Below are 27,309 nucleotides of genomic sequence, written 5' to 3'. Positions count from 1 at the left end.
CATGTCAGGCAAACGGCTGGCAGAGTATAGGAACCCTCGGCAAGGTTGCCGCATCCTCGTCGTCGTGTGTTGACACATTAGGCCGCTCCGTGTGTCTCGGGTTGCTGCTTCGCCTGCTGGAGCAGCTCAACTCGGACCGCCGGGTCGGCGTCGACGGCGCAATTTTTCCAGCGCAGGTGTTTGGGCCGGACCATAGGCGCCAGCAGCGACGGCTCCACGTCCCCTGGTTTGAGGGGACCCGTCAGCCGGCTGACCGCCCAGCCCACCGTCACCATGACGACGGCGCCTACCAGTGTGTAGTAGAGATACGACAGCCGAAACAACAGTGGCACCTCGTCCGTCACTGGGCTGCGGACAGCGATAACGATAACTTGACAAACATGTTTTTATGACATTAAAGTTGATAGTCTGCAAAATCAGCTACAGTACGTCACATTAATAAAGGACAAACTCCACGGCCGTATCCGCAGTGACGAACATGGTCATCAACAGAATAAACAAGGGTCAACTACAAGGTCGTCGCACCACGCAAAAGTACAGTAAAACAATTTACAGTGAGGTGCCAATCAGAAGTGATGAGAACACCACTTACTAATGCTCTCCCGTCGTCTCTGCCCACCACCTGGCGAGACATGATCTGAAGGAGATTTTTAATAAAATTATTTTGGTGCGTGGTTTTTAGTTTTTAATAAAGCCTTACAATCAAGACCAATTAGTATTTTAATTATTATCATATTGCTGTTAATTTCCAGCAATATTTTCACTAGGTAGGAAGAGAAATGTGGCCGTGATCCCAACAATTCACTGGTATCCCAAGCAAATAGAGACAACCGAAGTTTGTACAACCATGGTTTTGAAATATACCAGCATCGTCCAGGATTGAGTGACGACCCGCTTTATATATGTGCAATTGAAGAAGCTGTGAACAACCGTAGTCTACGAGGGGAGAAGGTGGCGCTATAGTCCTATCCACGAACGAGGAGGTTCGTTCGCGTTCTACATCTACATCTACATCTACATGGATACTCTTCAAATCGCATTTAAGTGCCTGGCAGAGGGTTGATCGAACCACCTTCACAGTCCTCTATTATTCCATTCTCCTACAGCGCGCGGAAAGAATGAACACCTATATCTTCCCGTACGAGCTCTGATTTCCCTTATTTCATCGTGGTGATCGTTCCTCCCTATGTAGGTCGGCATCAACAAAATATTTTCGCATTCGGAGGAGAAAGTTGGTGATTGGAATTTCGTGAGAAGATTCCGTCGCAACGAAAAACGCCTTTCTCTTAATGATTTCCAGCCCAAATCCTGTATCATTTCTGTGAATCTCTCTCCCATATTTCGTGATAATACAAAACGCGCTGCCTTCCTTTGAACTTTTTCGATTCACTCCGTGACTCCTACCTGGTAAGGATGCCATACCGCGCAGCAGTATTCTAAAAGAGGACGGACAAGCGTAGTATAGGCAGTCTCCTTAGTAGGTATGTTACATTTTCTTAGTGTCCTACCAATAAAACGCGGCCTTTGGTTAGCCTTCCCCACAATATTTTCTATGTGTTCTTTCCAATTTAAGTTGTTCGTAATTGTAATACTTAGGTATTTAGTTGAATTTACGGCTTTGAGATTAGACTCATTTACCGTGTAACAGAGGTTTCACGAGTTCCGTTTAGCACTCATGTAGATGACCTCACACTTTTCGTTATTTAGGGTCAACTGCCAGTTTTGAGACAAGAACGGGGCTTGCGACAGCTGAGGTACACGCATACACGTGCTTTGCGCCTGATGAAAGCGTGTATCCCGCAAATCATGCCTCTCCCTTGCTTGTGTAGAATTTGCCGCTCATAGCTACCATCAGCCATGATAACTGGTAACAAATGGAATAAAAATTCACTACATGACTCGCTACGATCGCGTATAATGGTCGCAATACATACGACATTCAGAGCAGGAGCGCTCAGAACACTACTGAACTCTTATTGGCTGTCGGTGAACGCGTGACGTAGGTACGTACAACAAGCCTAAGCTCGGCCGCCATCGTTCGTAACTGCAACTATAGTTTCGCTCTTAATGACGGAATAATTTTGACATTTCGTAGTGCATGGATCTGGGGTCAAGTGTTAGTAGCCGTAAACATCAAATGTTTTGGGCGTCATCAGATTTTTTGTTTGTCTGTTGGTGGGACAGGATGCATTTTCGGTTTTCAAATGGTTCAAATGGCTCTGAGCACTATGGGACTTAACGCCTGAGGTCATCAGTCCCCTAGAACTTAGAACTACTTAAACCTAACTAACCTAAGGACATTACACACATCCATGCCCGAGGCAGGATTCGAACCTGCGACCGACGCGGTCGTGCGGTTCCAGACTGTAGGACCTAGAACCGCTCGGCCACTCAGGCCGGCCATTTTCGGTTTTAGAAGTTGTTTTTCTAAGAGGGATATTGGGGAGGGGGGAGTGGGGGGCGTGGGGTGAGAGAGAGAGAGGAAGGAAGCGAGGGGGCGGGGGGGGGGGGGGGGAAGGCAGAGCGACAAGTACTCTTCTGTGACCCTCGGTGGGTTAGACCTTCAATCACATAATATTATGATATACAAAAAGGCCACGATTTACACGACAATAAAACAGTCGGATGCTATGGTGCGCGAAGAAGTTACTGAATTACTACTTTCTTGGGACCAATAGACATCAGAGATTACGAGCTTTGGTTATGCAGTATGCAAGGTTTTAGGAGTGTCAAATAATCAGACACTGTAAAACTTGGAATTCCAACTCATCCTGCATTTCCAAGTTTATAGAGCTCCCTTTGTGTTATTTTCATGATGGCAGGGTTCGCAAGTGCGACATTCACTTCTGCAGTACCTTTTGCAGCTGTCGTCGAATTATTTTTCGTCATAATCCTTTCCAATGACCGCCCATCACGATCAGTCAACATATTAACTCGTCCGCGTTGCAACTTAGCAGATGATGCTTTGCCGCTTTATTTGTATGTGGTTTGAATCTTCGATATGGTGTGTCTTGAAACACGAAACACCTCGACTGCTTTGATTATGCAAGCATTAACAAACGACCACCAACAATCTGCTCACGTTCGAAGTCACTTAGATCCTACATAATGCACTAACAACTACACAGAACGCGTTCTGACCACGACTGACACAATGTATCGAGGACATCGTACAGGTGCCGTTCGTGGTGAAATGCAACAGCACAGCCTACTGGCTGTGTTAAACCACACATTTTTCGTGGGGTTTCCATATTTTGTCACGCAGCGACAGGGAACTAAGTGTAGTACTTGCTTTGCTATCGTCTCGTTGTCGTAACGCACTGTTTGTTCTTAGACTACACGTGACTTTTCCAATGGGATTCGAGCTATAAAAAACGTGGCAGAAATAGAACTCCAGCACAAAGTGAGGGCGGCCACACAGCTCTGGATCTCCCACAGCTGCTAGGTCAGGCGGGGCACTCCTTCAGTTCTCACACAGTAGACCCCCGTCCAATTTCTCTGAAGTAATTTCAGCTGCCTCTGTGGCTATACGAGCAGGTTTTCACGCAGCACGCCGTCCGTAACGTGCTCCATCAAAACGTTTCATTGTGGACGTGTTACATAGGCCATAAGTACAGTGATTTGCAGATTCAGGAGACGCAAAAACATCCGTGTACGTACGATATTAGGAAACCAGACTATAAAAACAAGAATACGAGGAAGGAGTCGTGAGAATAAGTTACCATAGCACTTGTTGGGGGAGAGTAGGAGAATACAGAACTGGAAGAATGATGCAAAGTTGATAGGTAAGAGAACAAAAAAGTTTAATTTTCTTACTTCGCATATATCTACAAATAATTTAATTCAGTTTAGAACAAGATTTTCTCCTGAAAGTAGTTTTGCCAAGACACTGATCAATGTCTAGGATGGAAATAGTCTGTGTGGTGGCCTCTTTGCCAAATGTTCCCCTTCTTTTGTTGCTATTTGACATTGTTAAATGGGGAGACACGTGATCTGTTATGTGAAAATATATGGATTAAAGATCACAGGTCAAGATCTCAAAAATATTGTTTATTGTTTTACTTATGGGACAACTTCAGATCCAAAATAAAGAAAATTACTTACAAGAGGATTTAATAATTAATTTTCCGATAATGATAGAAGCTGAATAAATGAGTTAAAATTTGAGCTACAGTCAGGACTTGAACCTAGGTCTCCTCATTTCTAAACGAATGTACTAGCCGTTACACCACTTTTTTCGTACCAAGTTGGTTTATTTGTCAACACAGAGTACAATATAATACCACGTATCACAAAACAGACACATAAATTGTATAGTGGCCCAAATATAACTAATTACAGTATTAATATTCATTCATATAATACTCATTTTCTCTCTATGAATAATCATAATAGTCTCATATCACGGAAGGGCTTCAGGCTGCTCCTAGCAATGACCGTCACCCGGGTGAAGATTCAATGCGGTGAAGGAGAATTTCGCGCGAAGAACAAACGTTAGCTTGTGTAACAGATGTCCTACAGCTCTAAAACTGTTTCCTCCGCGCTGGATACGAACCGGAGACCAATGGATTTCTGCTTACAGAGCATCTATAGTCCACAATCCATCTAAATTCTTCAAGTCTTAGTTCGAGTTTTATTTTCTTTTTTCGTTTGTTATTACTTCCAGTCTCACCTGACCAAACTGCGAGGGATGTCATTTGAGTGTTCTGCTGAGGCCTTCACGGGTATGGTAGCGGCCTCGGGGCCCACGAAGTCCCCACCGTACTTCGTCCTCAGCAGCTATACTCTCCTTGTTGCCACCACCTCTACAAGCTCCACAACAATACATTGAGCAGCTACATGTTTCTTACCCTATTCCCGACTTTTGAAATGGATGTTAAGCTTATTTCCAAATTTTAGTTTCTGATCTTTTAATGAGAGTGGGCGAAAATACTCTTTTTTCGATATACTCTTCAAACTCCAGTAGGCTCTCATCTCCTTTCTTGTTAATAATGTAATTGACATAATTCCCTAAAGGTTACATTATGACGTTGTTTTTCATGTAGGGATAAGCTACCTGATCTGGAAGCAACAACTCAGAGATTTCTACATATTTACAATCAGTTCGTTTTAGCAAAGCTATTTTTCTTTTCACGTCCTTCCATATATCTACATAGCGAACACCTGTAAATCTGTGTGAGAGCGTATCCACAAGTAGGCATTTTTGACATAGATTTGTGTCGCATAAACCAATAGTATTAAGTCGCTCATTTGTAATTATCACATTATTGATGACTCTGTACCAGGAGTCCTTCACTTCTCTTCACTTGATACAACATTTGTGGCGAGACTTTTCCAGACTGTATTCTAATTCTTATCTGGAAATTTCTGTTCAATTTTGTTCCGTTTCATATTCTGCGTTATCAATTCTACGATCGATCGGTTGTTTGCGTCTGATTGATTTCTTAGCTTGATTCTGATATAGCTGAGTTCCATGTGGATTCTCGTAAATGTTTTAATTTAGGATTGATCGATGGGACATTTGTCGGCGGATCGGGACTCTTGGGCCCTGTCGCTTTCAGCTGTGCATCAGTGACGGTGTCCAGATGGTATTCAGTGCACTCTAAATTTCTCTTTAAATACAAAACTGTTGTTTTTTCGTAAATATCTATTAGAACTAGGGCTCCTTCGGCCATCTTCAGTGTTAAAGCACTAGATGCGACGCGGAATAGGTGCCCTTGCCGTATATAACCACATACTTCAGTGATTATCGACTTCGCTATCCCTTTGGAGATTGGCAAACATTGTCCTAAATGAAGCGCTTTTGCCAGAATATTTATATTAACAACCTTCTCCAAGACGCTCAGGTCTCTGCATCTGTTTTCTCTTGTGGCGGATTTAATAATATGTAATATTGCCTTTAATTTATGGCATTCATTTTAAGAGGGCACTTGTGGAAGACAGTGCCTAGGGACGTGTGTTGCTCCGCTTTTTTTGCCAGGTCTAATATAATCTGTGAAAATCCTCTTCAGTTTAAAATGGAACTTTTGGTCTCACTGATCACCGTAGCACTACAGCTACCTCACCTGCACCGACTACCGTAGTCTAACGCTCTTCCTAACACGAAGTTCAGTTCACATCTTCAGCCCATTTTACAGTCCTTAAATCATCAATACCAACCGAAGCTCTCTGGTATTGGAATAGCACCCCAACTTTGAACGTAATGGGGAAACCCGGCCTGTATTTAAGTACGTGAGATCAATTAAATTTCCATTATGACATACACCAATACAATAATTCCATATTATTCGGTGTTTTTCAGCCACCAGGTTTTACATATCTTCATAATATGCTGATCTGAACCGACCCTGCAATTTAGTGAGAGAGTAAGTCATTAGATTATGACCAAGTGGAATGTCTGGTAGCTGATAAACACCGAATATAATAAAATAATTATATTGATATGTACGTTACAATGGAAATTTAATTATTAAATGTGTCTTGTTCTTGATCACCTCTTATATGCACTTTACTGTATTTTATATCTGAAATGTCTAGCCAATGTGCTGAAACAGTTATTAATAAAGGTATTTTGCTATGTTGGCCTACGATTTTTAATCCAGACGTTTTTGCTCTTCCGCCGCCTCTAGTGCCACATGCAGACATATTTATCAACTGAGGGGTCAGAGTGTGCTCAAAGTTGTAACCACCAACAATGCTCACATGATTGTGAACTATACAACATGTTTTAAATATAATCTCAACAAACGCAACACCCACATCCCCTAGCCGGTGCAAAATCCGACATTTGCTTGCAAAATTGCGAAATGCGCATTCAGCAAAACGACTAGCTCTTGTTAATCCACACCAGGTTTTTTACTGAAAATATTTACTGTAGAAGGGAAAATTCCCCGCCAGCATCAAACGCAAATGGAAGACGTATAGCGGTAACACAATTTGGAACAGGTTTCGAGTGCGGCCAATTTAATGATTATAAGTAAACTTCCTTTGAACAAATTTGGATCTTACACATGGCTGTTGCCTCCCATATCAATGAACCTGTAAGTGTAGCTGCCATCTGACACAGCTGTTCAGACAATCGAAAATACGAGGGCCGTTCAGAAAGTAACCTCCGGTTGATTTAAGAAAATACACCAAGTTAAATAAAGATATTTTAATACATATATCTTACAACTACATCTTTGCACTATTTTTCTACATAGTCTCCATAGCGATTGAGGCACTTATCGTATCTCTTCACAAGCTTTGAAATTCCTTCTGCATAAAAATCACCCGCTTGTGCCTGGAGCCAGCCTGTGACCGCATCTTTGAGCTCTTCGTCGTTATCAAACCGCTGTGACCGGAGCCATTTCCTCAAATGCATGAAGAGGTGATAATCACTTGGCGCCAGGTCTGGGCTGTAAGGTGGATGGTTGATAACGTCCCACTTGAAGGACTCAAGAAGGGCCGTTGTTCTGCGAGCAGAGTGAGGACGGGCGTTATCGTGCAAAAAAACGATACCGGAAGTCAGCATACCACGGCGTTTGTTCTGTATAGCCCGTCGTAACTTTTTTATTGTTTCACAGTACACGTCTTGATTAATGGTCGTACCACGTTCCATGAATTCAACCAACAACACCCCTTTGGCATCCCAAAACACCGTTGCCATCAGTTTTCTGGCAGAAAAATCTTGCGAGGCTTTTCTTGGTTTGGTAGGCGAATTTGAATGTGCCCACATCTTTGATTGTTCTTTTGTCTCAGGGTTCACGTACTTAATCCAGGTTTCGTCACCAGTCACGATTCTGTTTAACAATGGTTCTCGTTCGTCCTCATAACGTGACAGAAAGTCTAATGCAGAGGCCATTCTTTGAGTTTTGTGGTGGTCGGTAAGAATTTTGGGCACCCATCGTGCACAGAACTTACTGTAACCCAATCTTGCTGTCACTATCTCGTACAAGAGAGTCTTAGAAATCTGTGGAAAACCAGTAGACAACTCCGACATTGAGAAACGTCGATTTTCACGAACTTTTGCATCAACTGTCTGAACGAGTTCGTCAGTCACCAATGATGGTCTACCACTCCTCTCTTCATCATGAACGTTTTCTCGTCCACTTTTAAATAAACGTACCCATTCACGGACAACTCCTTCACTCATAACTCTTGGTCCGTACACGGCACAAAGCTCACGATGAATAGCTGCTGCAGAATATCCTTTGGCTGTAAAAAACCTTATGACAGCACGCACTTCACATTTGGCGGGGTTTTCTATTGCAGCACACATTTCAAACTGCCACAAAAACTAAACTAGCGCAGGTACGACGTTCACTCGACCACGGCTTGATGCTGACTGACCTGTTGAGTGCGTGAACGCACAGATGGCGTCGCTACTCCCCCCACAACCCGCACTGTGACCAATCGGAGGTTACTTTCTGAACCGCCCTCGTAATTTTTATAGTTGAAAAATTCACTCGCCGATCGGCGAGTTTCGTAAACCTGATGTTTTTCCCATCAATGACTCCCACACAATAAGGGAAACTGGCATTACTCTCATACTGCTGACTGATTTCCATCCAGTCTTCAATTATTAATTATTTCATGAACTCTCTTCTAAGCGAGTAGTGTATAGCCACTCTTATCACAAATAGTGGTTGCAATCAACGCATGACCAAGTGAAGTGAATGGCTTGAGTTCCTGATCCTAGATACATGTTAATTATGTGAAATTTATGTATAGTATTATAATTTATGCGAATTTCGTTTTAAGTAAGGAGATTCAGAACGTTGGAAGAGCATAGAGGAAGAGCATAAAGGACAACTATCTGGAAAACTTGAAATTGCAGGATGGCAGATTCGGAGCTAATACAAAAATTAAAATTCTTTCTGAATATTTTCAGTTGAGGGAGTAAACAGTTCCGAGTTACTAAAAATTTATAATGAATTATCCGTTAGTTTTAATCACTGCAACACAGGAATAAAAGCAGTAAGTTGTAAGTTCAAATGGTGGACGAAGATGCGCCTTCGCCAAATGCTATCGCTGAACCTTCGGTGCGCCTGTTTCAAGGGCTCCGAAACAGACAAGCAAAAATAAATTGTTTCCTTACCCAATAGAACAGAAACTTTTCAGAGTAATTAAAAATAATTTTGGACGACCGCACCAGAAAGCATATACGATAAAATGCTTTTACTGTCTCGAATTCTGGTGACAAAAGAAATTCAGTCAATGGGATAAACTCGTTTTTTTTTTAGCTGGAAATTTTGCAACTGGTGCAGTCTTTTTCAGAAAGATCATCAAATCTGCCAGCACAGTCCAATATTGCTTCAGATGTTGCCACCCCTATTCATCTCCCATCGTGACATAACCAGACCTTAGCAATTTAAGTGGCAGTCAAAAAATAAAATGAGAGATGACAAAAAAATCAGTAAACTGTTCATTACTTCAGAAATAATCACCGTAACTGTTAATATATTTGTCCCACTGTGAGACAAGATGGTCAGTGTCTTCATGGAGAAAATCTTTGCAGTTGCCTACGGAACCGTGATTGTCTCCATGCGTGCACCTCTTCGTCTGGAGCAAATCGGCTACCATTAGTGTCATTCCTCATGGCTCCAAAAACAACGAAATCGCATCGGGAGAGATCGAAAGTTCTGAAGCGTACCCGAAACTGGGGCTTTACACGTCTTGGAAAGATTGTTCCGACAACGCTCCAGAAGTTTTCCATGCACCTCAGTATCAGACGGCGTGTCTCCTGTCCTATGGGTCGTACAGTGATATATTTTCGTAGATACATTTAGCGACATATGTGGACATTGCCTAGGAAAAGTTTTGCGAATAGAATTCGTAGCAGCGAAGTAATAAATTTAAACGTCTTTCACGATGCAGAAATTTTTCATGCATCTCAGTGTTTATGACGTCATATCTCCTGAACTATGTGTCGGAAAATGGTGTAATTTTGATGGTACATTCAGTGGACTATGCGAATACTTTACGCAAAATGTGTTGCGAATACAGGTAGTAGTAAAAATGTAATAAATTAAACCGTCATGCCTCATGCGGATATTTTATGCATGAATAGCGGAAATATAGTGAGCGATTAACTTTTTTCGTTTCATAATTTTGTGGGGGATGCCAACGAGAAAAAGTATTGTAAAGATTTGAAATTATGCATGACGTTTGTTTGCAACTCTTTAAGTGCCCTCATTATCAAATACTAGATGAGTAAAATATGGATATTCACACGTCTCAGCAACACTGCTTTTTCGCCCCCACCCCGATCCCTTTGGTTGGTAGGTGTTACTTACCCCTGACCAGCGATTATTTCCAGACAGTAAATGATATGTACACCAATTTGGTTGAAGTTAGTCCAGTGACTTAGGAGATGTGGATCATACATATATACACAGTCCTATATACATACGTACATACATAGATTAGGGTGTCCTAAGATATAAAGGGGATTTTTTCGTGATATCGAAAACACATACCCTCTATTTTTTTCTATTTGACCTTAATAACTCAAATACTAAATACACTCCTGGAAATGGAAAAAAGAACACATTGACACCGGTGTGTCAGACCCACCATACTTGCTCCGGACACTGCGAGAGGGCTGTACAAGCAATGATCACACGCACGGCACAGCGGACACACCAGGAACCGCGGTGTTGGCCGTCGAATGGCGCTAGCTGCGCAGCATTTGTGCACCGCCGCCGTCAGTGTCAGCCAGTTTGCCGTGGCATACGGAGCTCCATCGCAGTCTTTAACACTGGTAGCATGCCGCGACAGCGTGGACGTGAACCGTATGTGCAGTTGACGGACTTTGAGCGAGGGCGTATAGTGGGCATGCGGGAGGCCGAGTGGACATACCGCCGAATTGCTCAACACGTGGGGCGTGAGGTCTCCACAGTACATCGATGTTGTCGCTAGTGGTCGGCGGAAGGTGCACGTGCCCGTCATCCTGGGACCGGACCGCAGCGACGCACGGATGCACGCCAAGACCGTAGGATCCTACGCAGTGCCGTAGGGGACCGCACCGCCACTTCCCAGCAAATTAGGGGCACTGTTGCTCCTGGGGTATCGGCGAGGGCCATTCGCAACCGTCTCCATGAAGCTGGGCTACGGTCCCGCACACCATTAGGCCGTCTTCCGCTCACGCCCCAACATCGTGCAGCCCGCCTCCAGTGGTGTCGCGACAGGCGTGAATGGAGGGACGAATGGAGACGTGTCGTCTTCAGCGATGAGAGTCGCTTCTGCCTTGGTGCCAATGATGGTCGTATGCGTGTTTGGCGCCGTGCAGGTGAGCGCCACAATCAGGACTGCATACGACCGAGGCACACAGGGCCAACACCCGGCATCATGGTGTGGGGAGCGATCTCCTACACTGGCCTTACACCACTGGTGATCGTCGAGGAGACACTGAATAGTGCACGGTACATCCAAACCGTCATCGAACCCATCGTTCTACCATTCCTAGACCGGCAAGGGAACTTGCTGTTCCAACAGGACAATGCACGTCCGCATGTATCCCGTGCCACCCAACGTGCTCTAGAGGGTGTAAGTCAACTACCCTGGCCAGCAAGATCTCCGGATCTGTCCCCCATTGAGCATGTTTGGGACTGGATGAAGCGTCGTCTCACGCGGTCTGCACGTCCAGCACGAACGCTGGTCCAACTGAAGCGCCAGGTGGAAATGGCATGGCAAGCTGCTCCACAGGACTACATCCAGCATCTCTACGATGGTCGCCATGGGAGAATAGCAGCCTGCATTGCTGCGAAAGGTGGATAGACACTGTACTAGTGCCGACATTGTGCATGCTCTGTTGGCTGTGTCTATGTGCCTGTGGTTCTGTCAGTGTGATCATGTGATGTATCTGACCCCAGGAATGTGTCAATAAAGTTTCCCCTTCCTGGGACAATGAATTCACGGTGTTCTTATTTCAATTTCCAGGAGTGTATTATTACAATTAAATTATTATAACATGTGCCGACTTGACGCTAAACATGAGAGGAAAACTCTTACTATGTGAGAATGGAGGAATTCTGGAACTTAATGATTGTTTGGTAAATAAAACACAAAATTGCCCAAATCGTATTTATTCGCTATTTGACATGTAAAAACATTAGACTCTACATTTTCGTTTCAAAGTTTGTTTTCTGCAGTCAGCTTAAATATTTCGGTGTTCTTGTATGCAACGTAGCAAATTTTTTTTTTTCCTCCTCAACCGAGAATAAACTATAAAAGTCTTGCATCAGCTTAACCGCTGTTTCAACTGTATCATTCACTGATCTCAGTGCTGAAACCTTCTTTCTAGTTTCTTGAAAGGAAGCATTGTTTGACCACATGACAGAACATTCATGGAGAATGTTTACATTTAACAAAATTGTGATGTAAACAGAAAACCAAAGAAACGATGTCTCTGTTTATTTATTTATTTAACTCACCATACAATGGACCACAAAGTTCTTCTTTCGAAGGGATGTAACGGTTAGCATGAGCTGACAAATTATCTTTGGTTACATTTTCAACCATTTTTAGTTTTATTTTGTAGCGGGACGACACCAAATTTAGTGGATGGGTGCCAGGAGGTGCCGTATTAAAACTCGGTGAGAGATTTCCAAGTGATATATTGTTTTTTAGCTACAGTGCCCTCGTTCCTCTTGGTCTTCGTCACAGGGCCCCGCAATGCTGAGGAACCACCCCAGCGTTGCCTCCGCGCTGTGCAGAGGAGCCGCCGAGCGGCCCACTGGCAACTGTAAGATGGTCCACGCCATGTTTCGTCGCCTGGATGTCACCAGCGTGTGTTGGAAGCCAGGACGCCTGCCCTCGGTAGCGAGGCGAGGAGTGGCTTGCCGCTGGCTGGCTGGCTATGGACTCCGCGTCGGCCTCAGGGGGTCGAACCTACGACCCGCCGTGAACTGGAATTCTGGCGCTCCATCTGCTGCTGTGTGAAGCTGGTGGTGGACACGCCCCGCCGTCCAGGAGAACTGCCACACTTGAATGAATCTCGTTAGAAAACGGCACCTGTTTATACTCGGCTGTGCGCCTATGTTTTGCCAAGCCTCACATATTCATAACACGCTAGGTTGGCCAGTGGGCCCCTTCTGCCTGCGACTTGCGCCATGAAAACGGCTGTATGTGCCCTCTCCAGCAGTTCTAGCCCCTGTGGCGTCTATTTTCCTTCGCAACTGCTGGTACACATAACCCACTGCAATCCGACCCGCACCTGACTGTAACTTGTGCTCAGCATATCGCACAAAACTAACTTTCCCTATCTTAAACGGTGGTGCCGCTACAGTTTCTAGATCCACATCATCGCCAAACAGTGACAAGACAGAAACATTATCAGTCAAATACCATAAATGCTGGCTTATCTTCTGTAGAGCTGCTTTTGAGATGCCTTTATCTATTTTTTGTATGCCTTCATTAACTTCAAAAAGCACAATGTTGGTAGGATGCCAAAATACACTGGAGCCATGGTTTGATGTAGGATGTCACGATGGACAGGCAAACATAAACAGCGCTACCTTCTCCTTGCTCGAAATTTTTAACTGAGCACAATGTAATGATACATTTAGGGAATATGTAGCTCTAGCAATCCATTGAGCTTGGTGTATGGCACCTGGAGGCCGTATCTTGAATTTTCTGTCAATATCTCCACCTAAAAATATAACAGAAGACTCTATCAACTCTCTGTAATCATCTCTGATTATTTCTTTTGTCAGTTCAGTGCGGTGAAACTCAAGCAGATTGTCAATTTCTGAAACAGCCAGGTGCATTGCGACCTTTTCTTTGTAGCACTGTATGTTATCTGGATCTATACTTTTCCAGTTTTCTCGGAACTATTTGAAGAGTGGAATATCAGGACTTGTTGTCACCGAACTGATTTTTACCTGGAACACGTTTTTCAACACTAGTTCATACACATGTTGGTGCCAAGGAAACAGAATGACACTTCTGTTAAGTTTTTGCTCAAGTAGCACACAGGCACCATCGATATGGCCTGTATTTGAAGCCGTACTATCACAACAGAGAAACTGCACTTTGTCTTCGAGATTCCAGCTTGTTCACATTCTGAAGAGTTTTCCAACCTTGGCACAGCAGTATGGTGCTCTTTATTTCTATACGAAATAACTATCTGAAGACGTTCTTCTTCCCGATCATGTGTGGCAGGCAACAGTTTGCCATCCCAATGAACAGTCACAACATCTGGCACCTCGTTTTTAAAATTAACTTTTATAGCTTCAGCAAGCTCTTTCCGTATCTCTGTACGAATTCTTTGAATAGAGGACTTACTTATAGGAAATTCATCAGTATTATTTCCAAGTGCCTCAATGGTAGCTTCAGGTATATACACTGAATATCTCACACTCAACTGACACCTATCTAGCACTGCTACTAATTTTGGAGTAATGAAATGTTTCCGCCTAGTTGTCTTACTGATTCCAGATTTTATGTTCTCAATCACAGTTGGGAAATTTTCTTGCAAACACGTCACATTTTCATTACAATCTGAAGATGAGTCATTTTGTAATGCTTCATAAGATGCTGTCGAAGGGGCTGACGTGAAAAAATATTTAGCACGTCGTTTTTCTTCCTTAGTAGTTCTGATGCGCGAACTTTCCTCTTTATTAGCCAGTTTCTTGTCCTCTCTAGCTAAGTGACCAGGACGAAATGGGTCTCTCTGTCGCTGTAAAAAAAATTTATCTTGATTTATTTTCATTAACTGAAGTGCATCTGCGTGTGCAATGTCGAATAAATCATCCAACTTGTTGACAAACCCTTGTCGGTGCTGCTCACATAGCTTTTGGGTTTTCTGTGCATTTCTTGCAACTACCTCGAAACTTGATATAGGTTCACTAATTTCTTCACAGAATTAGGTACAGATTTGGTATGTATACGGATCTTTTGCTAAAAGATCATACATTCCAGAATAGTGAGATCTGCACTATCACTGACAGTTAAATTCACTTTCCGGATATTATAAAATAAAACTGCTAGAACTTGTCCAGTAGATGGCAGTTTTGAACCTTTTATCTGATGTTTTACCTCACCTATTGAAAATATACGCGTTTTTGAACTACTACGTAATTCCACTGACATTTTCACTTACTGACAACGATTTAAACTTACAATGTTAGAGACACGCCGACACGAGGGCGCGCGCCTTCGCCTTTCTCACCAAGTACACCCAACCTCACATGTTTCAATGCAAGTCGGCATGGGTTGCCAACATCCTAAGGTTCTGAAATTTTACATTTTACATTTTTGGCATCGTACAAATAAATTAAGAGGGTATGGGTTCAAATAAAAACTAATTCCAGTTTTTGGAACACCCTAACGTAGGTACGTTCACATGAAGGGATAACGCAGTTCCGAATTACGTTGTGGTAAAAATGTCACACATTGACAACTGGCTGCGTAAAATTCTCAGTACCAATTCATGATACGGTTGTAGGATGGCTTCACAACACTAGATGCATTACTAAGCTTCTTTTTCTTCTTTATTGTCTAGACTAAGTAACACCAGCATTCAAACGGATGGGTCTCCTCTAGTAATATCTGGCTTTATGCAGGCAGAGGCACTACCACTTAGTTCATTGTCATTTCATACTTTTTTAACACCATTCTGAGGGTCGTTTGCGTCATCTAATCTCAGTGTCATCTGATGGTGTATTGTTTGCCGTATACTTCTACTGCATTATTGTGGATGATTGCACTGTTGTTTTCCTTAAAATGCAGCAAACGAATTGCCGCACAATACTCAATTTTATACAGGGTGTGCGGTTGATGATTGTCATGACTGCCTGCAAACAGTGTAGTGTTCACGTTTTATTTAAGGAAGGGATAGCACCTTGGGGGCATCGAGCAAACACCTCCTTTCGACGGACAGATCAGCATCAACACTGAGACATGTACACGCAAAAACACAAGGTGCATACGGGTTTGGAATTTAACTGACAAGGGGAGATCCACAGTGGTGGGATCAATTTTTTTGAAACCAAATATACTGTGATGTAGGTTAAGAGCCCAGGTACCACACCTGCAGCCACTCACCCTGGTGGATCCTCGTTTGCGAGTAATTAACGAGGAAAAATTCCGGAATTTTGTGTTATCCTTAATACCGTTAAACAAATCGTTACATACAGTTTGATTGTGGGGTGTGGTATGTAGGAAAAAAGCATCACCTACAGAAGGTTTTGGGGTCGAATCCCGTTAGACAGAATAAATTCTCTTATTTTTCAATATTTCTTGAAATGGCTTTGTGTGTTATATTTATTCCGTTAATTGGTGTAAATGATTTTTTTAAATCTATTCCTTTGCCACATCATTCTAATCACCGTATGATTATTTTCATTTGTTTGATTTCTCTCTTTATATCATTCTCTTTCCTATCGGAACTTTCGTGAATATAAATTTAATTATATTTATCTATTACCATATTCAATTATTTGAAAACTCGGATCTACCAATTATTAAAGAAAAAGACGAAGTAATCTATTTACATTGACCGTGCAATGGTGCGAAAAGTGCATTTTTCGTTACCAGATGTACATTTTTTTGTGCACTGTAATCGTCATACAAACATTTTGCACGATGGACAAAATAACGGAGATGAGGATTTAAATGAAAGAAGAGTTTATAAGTAAAACAAAATTCAAGCAAAATGAGAAATAGATGTAATGAACGCAGTAATGTGAACGAAACAACAGGGTAATGAAACAAAAGAAATAAAATCGAAATTAGTACATAAAATTAATTAAAAACACAAGAACAAACATTTCAAATGGAAAAAGAACGATAGGAAGAAAAATGAGGGAATTGAAGAAATTGATATTGTGATTAAAATTATGCGTCAAAGGAATGGAAATAAAAAATTGCATTTAAATCTGTTAATTGAGTAAAAATGATTATCCAAGTCTTTTGAGAAAGATATAAAATTAAAAAAATTATTGCGTCTGGCGTGATTCTAACCAACCACCTTCTGCGTAGAAAGTTGTCATCCTACCTAATGCGCCACTGAACCAATCTATGCAATACAACTTTTCAATGTTACTGATCAGCAGGCAAAATTCCAAAATTGTTTTCGCCAGTTACTCGTACCAGGGTGAATGGCTGTGGTGTGTGACGCCTCTGATCTTAACCTACATAATCGTACAGATGGTTTCAAAAAGTCGATCCCACCGCCGGGGACCTCTCCTTCTGAGTAAAGTGGCACAGACCGTTATTGAGATTTAACTGCACGACCTCTCTTCCCTCTGTTAGCCAATACTTGTACCGAAAATCTTTTTCTGCCATTCCCATTCGAACCTCCTATCTGCAACATTTAGCTTACCTTGGAGTACTTGACGGTGTGACGGTTTCGATGACCGATGTGAAGTTGGCAGGGCAGCCTTCGACGGAGGTAGGCAGCGAGGGGTACCTCATGCGGCCCATGGCGTGGGCGCTCTGAGCCCCTGACATAATGACTGCCACCACCGCCATGCCCAACAGACTGCCAACCAGAGCACCCTGTAACAGAAGTACAAATGGACTGCAATGAGCTACAGGATCAGAAAAACGAAGTGATTGACAATTAGACGCCTTGCTGCATCTGAACAGGCAGGTCGTTTCTCCATGGGTGTGCTAGTTACATCTCTGGGCTGTGACTATGTTCTACGCCGTTACAGTATATATTCCACAATCCACCATACAGTGCATACTGTAGGGTACCTTGTCCGACTCACAAAGGGAGCGAGATAGAAACGACTGTCTATATGCCTCCGTACGAGTCCTTAATTTCCCTAGTCTTGTTTTCACGGTCGTTCTGCGACGTGTGCATTGCTGACAATAGAATCGTTCTGCAGTCAGAGGCAAATGCAACTTCTCTAAACCTTCTCAACAGTGTTTCGCGGTAAGAATGGAGTTTCATTGTAGGAATACCCATTTGAGTTCACAAAGCATTTCTGTTATAGCCGTGTGCTGACTGAACCCAATAACTATATTTTCAACCAGCATACATCCGAACTGTTTCGATGTCCTGCTTTAACCTCACCTGCTGGTGTCCTTAAACACTCGAACAGAGCTCAAGAAAGGGACACACAATTTTTGTGCAGGTGGTTTCTTTCATACATACTCTACACTTACTTAGAATTCTCCCAATAAACTGTAGTCGACCATTCGACTTTCTTACTACTGACCTTGCGTGCTCATTGCATTTCATGTCACTTCCACGTCTAGCAACACACCACTAATACAAAATTCGAAACATTACGTTACATTAATTTACCTTGAATACATTTAGAGTACGCTGCCAGCATCACAGCAGATTGAGACTGTAAGCCATCCTGTATCCTCTTACAGCCACTTAACGACGACAGCTTTCTGTAGATTGGAGCATCAATACCAAACAGTCGGGGATTGCTGCTCACGCTATCCATCAGATTATAGAGATCGCGTGTAGTCCTATCGTAGTTCCCTACCACATTCCTGACTGGCCGGCCGGTGTGGCCGTGCGGTTCTAGGCGCTTCAGTCTGGAACCGCGTGACCGCTACGGTCGCAGGTTCGTATCAAAAAATGGTTCAAATGGCTCTGAGCACTATGGGACTTAACAGCTGTGGTCAGCAGTCCCCTAGAACTTAGAACTACTTAAACCTAACTAACCTAAGGACATCACACACATCCATGCCCGAGGCAGGATTCGAACCTGCGACCGTAGCAGTCGCGCGGTTCCGGACTGCGCGCCTAGAACCGCGAGACCACCGTGGCGCAGGTTCGTATCCTGCCTCGGGCATGGATGTGTGTGATGTCCTTAGGTTAGTTAGGTTTAAGTAGTTCTAAGTTCTAGGGGACTGATGACCACAGATGTTAAGTCCCATAGTGCTCAGAGCCATTCCTGACGGTTGACTTGTCTTTGGTGTCCATAAAAACGTACTGAGTTCAATTAATTAAGAAATCTTCGAGTCTGGAAACCTATTCCATATGTAGAGGTCTGCTGCTGTAAGGCACTGTGTCAAACGCTTTCCGGAACTCTAGGGAAATGAAATCTGCCTATTTCCCTTCATCAGTGGCTCGCAGTAACATTCTTGATGGTTCTGTGCTACTAACCGCGACCGGCTGCTGGGGCACTATCGTCGAAGAACCGTATGGAAGATATCGTATAATAAATAACGTTTGTGCTGAGTAATCAGTCTTGCCTCTGTACTCAGAACGGTATTGGTAAAATTACAGCGTAGCTCCTAAAAAAAAAAAATAATAATAAAAATAAAAATAAGAATAAAAAAATAAAAAAACCTCTGCAGCCAGAACCGGACACCAGTTAACAATCAATATTCACTTGATTTGTGGTGATAGTCCACGGTACATCTCTTGTACCTCACATTCAAATACAGTGTCGTGGAACAAGAACATCTGGAAATGAGAAACTAGTTTCAGTTTGTAATGTCCACTACTCGTCCATGGTGTATAATGTTCCTGCATGTGTCTCAAGCCGCGAGCGAAATGGAACGACATGCAGCTTCTTTCTCTGGCGAATAGAGTTGCCAAAATTCCATGGTTGGAACGTGTAGATACAGGCACATCACTTTTAAACAGTGTGACTATTTTTCCTCATAAGACTGTGGATGTCAAGTTACAATCTGACCAGCAGGCTGTAGCTGCTTACAACGAGGCGAATATGTAACTCGTTATACCGGTAGCCATATTCCGCTTTGGGTTCTAGATTTTGTTTGTAATTTAATATGTAATTGGTCAGTTTCAGCAGTTAGGTCCTACTTTACTCTTGACATAATCAAACTAGTTGTTTTAATATCTGGTTACTGTTTTCTCTTATACAATACCATGTTCATACCAGGCACAGAATAAACGAGTTATAACATGCTAATATTTCTAAATACAAGTAAATAAGAAAGTGAGAATGGTGAAATAAGCCTTACAACGTGGAAGCGCAGGCGGCATTGAAGCAGTAATATTAGTTGGGCATAAATCACCTATGCAGACGAAATAACTCATCATGCATGGAATAACAAACGTAGACATCTGGACATCTGAGGGCAGTATCAATCTTGTTAACATCATTCCGGGTGACACGTTATCTTATAAAGCACTAAAGTGACTAAATAATAAATAACACTTTTTAAGGTGAAGCATCAGTATAACTAGAGGGATTTTAACTAGGAACTCATCATACAGTAAGCCTTATTTGTGCATTTTCATTCTTCGTTAGTTTTATCTATAGTACCATATAAAGGCAAGTCGTTGTTTAAAGTTCTTACTAAAAGTCTCGAAAAGTTCACAGTCGGTTACCTCTAATGAGCAGTCGGAGGGACGTAGATTACAAATTTTTAATCAATATGGTAGATAAATGTGAAGGTACTATATAAAGAGGAAACGTTTTAGCAAAAGTCTCAAAAAGTTTTCATGATACTCTAATAAACATTCAGACCTACAAGGGTTACATATTTTGCTATAAGGAGAAATGTATTTAGCAAGAACGAATAATTGTTCTTGACAGGTTTGCCTCAAATTTTTCCAGTGTTCTAATAAATGTTTATATCGACATAAGCTATGTGTATTTAAAATGTATGGTATATGAATATGTATGTTTACTGTATAAGAGAAAACTTTGCTAGCAAAAATCTCAAAGCACTTGGCCAGTTTCCTTCAAATTTTTACGCGATACTCTAATAAATATTCAGAGGACCTAGATTGCATTTTTTATAAGTAACAATGCACAGATCTTCTGTTCTGCGAGTAAGAAAATGCTGTGCTGTTAGAACGTGTGGTTTTTTTTCACTCTCGCAGACAATGTACGATAGATGGGCATTTAAACAATTAGAGAGATCATTTATAATGTTCATATTCTGATTTAGAAGAGTATGCTGGTTTGATTTTTGCCTTGCAGTCGATATCACCACAGATCAGAAGAGCATATATACTATCTCTAAATATTTATTCGAAAGAATTTTTGCGTGTAACAATACATCAAAGAGCAAAAGAGCAAAGAGACTGGTACAAGTGTCTAATATCGTGTAAGGCGCCCGCGAGCACGCTGAAGTGCCGCATCACGGCGTGTCATGGACTCGGCTAACGTCTGAAGTAGTGGTGCGGAGGTGGTGGTGGGGGGGGACTGACACCATAAATGCTGCAGGGCTGTCCTTAAATCCGTAAAAGGGGTGGGGGGGGGGGAGGGGACTGACACCATAAATGCTGCAGGGCTGTCCGTAAATCCGTAAGAGTACGAGAGGGCGGAGATCTCTTCTGAACAGCACGTTGCAAGGCTTCCCAGATATGCTCAATAATATTAATATCTGGAGAGTTTGGTGGCCAGCGGAAGTGTTTAAACCCAGAAGAGTGTTCCTGGAGCCACTGCGTAGCAATTCTGGACGTGTGGGGTGTTGCATAGTCGAATTGCCCAAGTCCGTCGGAATGCACAATGGAGACTAGTGATTAGACAGGTTGCTTAGGTATGTGTCACGTGACAGAGTCTTATCTAGACGTAACAGAGGTCCCATATCACAACAACTGCACACGTCCCACACCATTACAGAGCCTCCACCAGAGCAGTCCCCCGCTGACATGCAAGGTCCATGGATTCATGAGGTTGTCTGTAAACCAATACCGTCCATCCGCTCGATACAATTTGAAACGAGGCTCGTCCAACAAGGCAACGTGTTTCCATTCATCAACATGCAGTGTCGGTGTCGACGGGCTCAGGCGGGGCGTAAAACTTTGTGTCGTGCAGTCATCAAGGGTACACGAGCGGGTCTCCGGCTTCGAAAGCCCATATCGATGATGTTTCGTTGAATGGTTCGCACGCTGACACTTGTTAATGGCCCAGCATTGAAATCTGCAGCAATTTGCGAAAAGGTTGCACTTCTGCCGCGTTGAACGATGCTCTTCAGTCGTCGTTGGTTACAGCGACGTCGGAGATCTGATGTTTTACCGGATTCCTGATATTCACGGTACACTCGTGAAATGGTCGTACGGGAAAATCCCCACCTCATCACTACCTCGGAGATGCTGTGTACCGTCGCTCGTGCGCCGACTACAACATCACGTTCAAACTCACTTATCTTGATAACCTGCCATTGTAGCAGTAGCAACCGATCTAACTGAGCTAGACACTTGTCTTGCATAGGCGTTGCCGACCGTAGCGCCGTATTCCACCTGTTTATATGTTTCTTTATTTGAATACTCATACCTGTACCAGTTTCTTTGGCCCTTCAGTGTGTATCCTTAACCGTATAAAAACAACTATAGGCTGATTTGTTTTGTACCTCGCAGCCAGTTTTAACATAGAACAGTAGATTTGTGTTTATAGTTAAATGGCTTATGATTTGGAGAGTTCTAGGGAATCAAGATCGTTCCAAACTCTGTATTTCTACCCTTTTTCATATTAAGACCTAGCAAAAAACTGTCAGTGAAGCTACCAACCTGCCAGCGGCAGGAGAGGACACCAATGATACCAACCAATTTATCCATTCACTTTAAGTGACTTCAATTCCCATTCAGAGTTTCGTTGGCAATGGAAATAAATGTGCTCAAGGTCAGAGAAAGGGGGGAAGAGGAGATTTAGAGAGACAGAGGAGAAGGTAGATGGGGAGAAGCGGGAGGTGGACAGAGAGGGAGGGGAGAAGGTGATAGAGACAGGGGGAGGAAGAGATGGACAGGGGGGGAGGGGGGCGGTAAGCACGACATTAGGACGAATATCCAACACCCATAAGTATTTCGCAGCTGTGAAACATTGCCAGGTTCCACTAGTATATAATATATTCCTCGGCAGTTGATCTGTAGCAACCTAAAACGGTAATGAGAATTTAAACAAAAGAGCTACTTGGATTGTGTGATTGTGCGTGCGTCATGATCAGTCGCTGAACTTACAGAGCCCAGTGTCTAAAATTACCAACGATCAGTGTTAACGATGTCTTTCGACGCGGAAGTCGCCGAAGTGGCGTCAATTAGAAGGACCTGAGCCAGGTGGCCGAATAACTACAGACGGTGTTTCTCGGCCAACCTTTCTTCACGGCGAACAGTTGTTCACAGTATTAATGCACTATTTGCAACCATTCTACTAAGAAGCCTAACCCCGGACGCGATATGTTGAACTATTTACGTAGCATCAACGTTACAAAATTCACATCATCAGTCAAAATAACACGTCTGTGTCCACTAAGTGAACCCAAAATTTCTCACTGTGTTACAGTCGGCGTCTCATTGATTTCATGACATGACTTGTGTGGGCGGCAATCGCGATGAAACTTGGCCCTATACAGCACTGTGCAGACACTCATGTAATTTCGTATTTCACGAGTATTATTTCAACATGTGATGACATGTTCTCATTTCGTAGAGTACAGGCTCCGACGGAGATTTGATTCCAGTTATAACTGTGCTCCTGATCAGGAGTTTAATCTCTGCATTTCCTGGACAGTGCGCTACCAATTGCGTTCTCTGACAGTGCCTCACAGACTGACTAAAAGGTTCAATTTACTGCCAGATCCTCTCCATGCGTTCCAAGCCCGTGGGATTAAGCAAGCGAAAGGTTCGTTTTCCGGACCGTAATATCAGAAGACAATAATTTCACGCTGAAAAGCAGTAGTCGCCGATCATTCCAGAGAATTTTTGTGAACGTGCTACTTCTTTCGGTCGATGGCAACTGTGAAGGTGTGCCATATTTTTCCAGATATGGTTTCCGAGCGTCTCACTGCATCATTACGTCGAAATTGACTCGGTGCACAACCCTGATTTTAAAATGCATTTGTCGTAATGCTTTTATGTGAATGGCGCATCATCACAAATAGATCGAGCATCGATCCCCACCACACACACGTATCAAATCAGTATCAGTTTGAAGAAAGTCAGAGCATGAAATTCGTACTCACTTGTGGCAAGTTCGACCAGCACCATTCGCTGTGAAATTTGTAATAATTTTCCATTGGCTTCTCTGACCAACTGAAAATGTGAGATTACTGTGTATCTCATAAGCTTCCAGTAGCTCTATACCGTAAATCTGCAACGCTTTTTTTTTTCTCATCAGCCAACGGAAAAATTACTAAAATTTTAATGTATCTGAACGTTATCTGGTTTGCAGCATAATAATAAGTAAAAAAATCTCATTTAGACCATATTCTCTTCTTTGAGTATATTGTAGGCAGCTTATATATGTTCGGAGATTAGTAAATACAGTTCGTCAGCAGTTTAGAGTTTTATTTTAGAAATTTTTCTTTTTCGCTCCACCTACTCGCTTCCAGGAAACTAGAAAGTAACACAAGTTGCACCCGACCCGTCAACTTAGGTGTTGAGTACATTCTTGCTTTATGTAACTAGATAACCCGTAATTGGTTTTGTGACATTTTCGTACTTGAAGTGTGTCTAATTCATGAAACAAGCTTCCATTTTTTTTTCTCTTTCATTTCCTAGTTTTACATGGGAAACAAAAGTAGGTTAAGAACATATTTATACAAACCAAGGGGAAGTCTGTCAGCCTCTGACTCACAAATGTGAGCTATCAGTCTCAGCTACTCACTGATCGGCAGCCTCACTTCGTCACGACAATTATGTCTTTCCTGTAACCGGAAGTATTCATGAAAACGTTTGAAAATGACACGATAATTCCAGGAATATCTTTCGTATCTGGAAGTACTCATTTTTGTCTTCAGGTTTATTGCGTATCTTCCCTCATTCTGCTTATTGCGTAAACCCTCTCTCTTTACAGGTAAAATGTTAATATACCAGTAGAAAGAACAGAATCATGTCGTTCAAACGTTAATCAAACTGGGAGAATGACAATCTTTTGACCATTAGTCGATGTTTTCTGTATTTGCTCTTCTCAATGTGAAAACTCTCTCAGAGCGGTGTAAATATTTGGAAGCGCAATGGCTATATCATACCTTGGTGTTCGCCGAAGGTACCAGCATGCCAAACGAGAAGAGTCCCAGCAGTGCTCCATTGCTGACGCCGCTGACACTGTATCCCAGCTGTGAACACGAAGACAGCATTTATTGCAGGTGTAGATAGCAAACGACACATTCCGGTTGTTCTTCAAGAACATTGGTAACATAAACATTCAAAGTACTGTAAAATACGCGATTTTTTGTATGGTTTTATTTATCAGTTCAAGTTGGTTTGTAGGATCTATGAGTATGGAGACGTACCACAAAAATTATCGTATATACAATCCAAAAGATAGCAATGGCACCTAAGTGCGAGAAATATTGCTCTTTCGGCTTAACAGCTCCCGCATCAAAGTTGCTGATAACAATAGTGTACAGAAGAATAGAAAAGAAAATTGAAGCAAGGCTAGACGACAATGACTTTGGCTTTACGTAAAGTTTAACGCAGCGGAGAGACAATTGCATCATTGCTCTTGATACCGGAAACAAGACTAGAGAAAACTCGCGACACGTTCGTGGGACTCAAGCTATATTCAGTGAAAGTGGAGAATTACAGGAACTGCTGAATGGAATGAACAATCTAATAAACACGTTCTGTGGATTGAGAGAAAAACGATGAAAGGTGAAAGCAAAGCGTATGAGCGCCAGTCTGGCTAGCTGCGCGGTCTACCGAGCTGCTTCCCGATCCGGAAGGCGTGCCGGTCCCCAGCACAAATCCGCCCGGTGGATTAGTGTCGAGGTTCGGTGTGCCGGCCAGCCTGTGGATGGTTTTTAAGGCGGTTTTCCATCTACCTCGATGTGAGGCGGCGGTGGGATGGGTGGACTGCTGTGGCCTGTTGTGGGTTGTGAAGCACTGAGGGCTACGGGGGGGATGAAGCTTCTCCGTCGTTTCTAGGTCCTCACAATACACACACAATGAGTATGAGCAGCAATGAGATTGGTGGTAAGCTTAACATCAACATTGGTGGCCAAGAAGTTCACGGAGTGAAGAAATTCCTCTACCCTCGATGCAAAACATCACATAAGAGACGAAGCAAGGAGGACATAAATCAGACTATCACAGACAAAGAAAGCATTCCAACCCAAAAGAAGTACAAACGTCGGCTGTAATTCGAGTCAAAATTTCTGTCGATGCACGTTTGAAGCAAAAATCACAGCACTGTAGGGAATTTGGAAAAACCAGAGAAGATATGTGCTGTAGAAAAGTGTTGAAAACTATGTAGTTTGATATAAGAGATCAGAAAGTTTTGTGGAGAATTGACGTGGAATGGAACACATGGAAAACAGTGACAACAAGAAGGAACAGTATGATGAAAGAAATAATAACACATCAAGGAATACCTTCTACGATACTGGAAGAGACTGTAAAAACTTTAAAGGGAAGCTCGAGCTTGATTATATCTAACAAGTAAATGAAGACATTGGTTGCAAGTGCTGCTCAGAAATAAAGATGGAGGCACAGGAGTGGGATTCGTAACTGGCCACATCAAACCAGTCAGCAGACGTCACATACCTTGTTCCTCTCCAAAAGCTCCAAAAGTGACAACAAGCTCTCAGTCGCCAACTCGCAGTCTGTTAGCTATGCCCCATGTCCTCATTGCTTCTGACATTACGGTGAAGTCCCATACAAGTCCGTACATTGCTACGTATTTTGCGACCAGGAACTGTACGCTTAAGCTGTGTTCCCCTTTTCTGAGGGAGTACTGGTGAAAATTTCCACTACTGTCGCAATCCGACTTCGTCGTCACCTATTCCATTATCTTTCATGGGTATATCGGGTATTTCGGCTGCTAGCCGTTCAGCCATCTTTAGGACCAGTCTGTGAATGAATTAAAACTACTTTATACTATCATATACTGTATGTAATTCAATCAAGTGGTTTTAATGCATTTAGCGACTGGCCTTGATGATGGTCGAACCGTTAGTAGCCGAATTACCTGAAAACTATATATTGCTGTTTCAGGTGCCTCTATTACAGAAGCGGAGTGAGGTATTGACACAGGCATTTGAAGTCGACTGCGTTGCTAGCGCGGACGTGGAAAATTCTCTCAATTGTCCAAAGTATGAATAGTAGAATGTCTTACATGCTAACACACATCGATAAAATGGACCAAGAAAATAAAAAAATTGTAAACTATGCTACAAAAAAAAACTTCAGCAGTAGTAACCACTGTAGCCATAACGATGCAAAGTTCCTTCGAACGTACATGCATGTTCGAAGGAACTTTGCGTCATAATTCGGAATAACACAGGCACTGCAATATCGTAAGCTTTTCATTACCAATACATTTCGAATCGAAAACAAGTGAAAATTTAATCGTTTCATTTCTTTTTTGTCGAAGCCATCCATTTTGCCGGCTGGCTGTGTGTCTCACCTCAAGTATGGTGCTCAGTTTCTCGACGACCAAGACTAACGCGACGGTGATGGCGCCCACAACCAGCACGATGCCCTGCATTATTAGG

The 27,309-nt window shown here is 42.7% G+C and overlaps 1 protein-coding gene across 1 annotated transcript; it reads right to left on the bottom strand.

Annotated features, from left to right (window-relative positions):
* On the bottom strand, positions 1-27,309 carry LOC126480665 (sodium-coupled monocarboxylate transporter 2-like). The gene is made up of 4 exons (XM_050103888.1): positions 27,222-27,309; positions 24,844-24,930; positions 17,309-17,484; positions 1-348 (listed from the first exon to the last, which is right to left on the bottom strand). The coding sequence occupies exons 1-4, from the start codon at positions 27,300-27,302 to the stop codon at positions 78-80; spliced, it is 615 nt and encodes a 204-aa protein (XP_049959845.1). The 5' UTR covers positions 27,303-27,309; the 3' UTR covers positions 1-77.

The sequence above is a fragment of the Schistocerca serialis genome, chromosome 5, assembly GCF_023864345.2.
Source record: "Schistocerca serialis cubense isolate TAMUIC-IGC-003099 chromosome 5, iqSchSeri2.2, whole genome shotgun sequence".
In the NCBI taxonomy this organism is placed as follows: Eukaryota; Metazoa; Arthropoda; class Insecta; order Orthoptera; family Acrididae; genus Schistocerca; species Schistocerca serialis.
The sequence above is the reverse complement of the archived record's forward strand: the minus strand, read 5'-3'. Positions and strand labels throughout refer to the sequence as shown.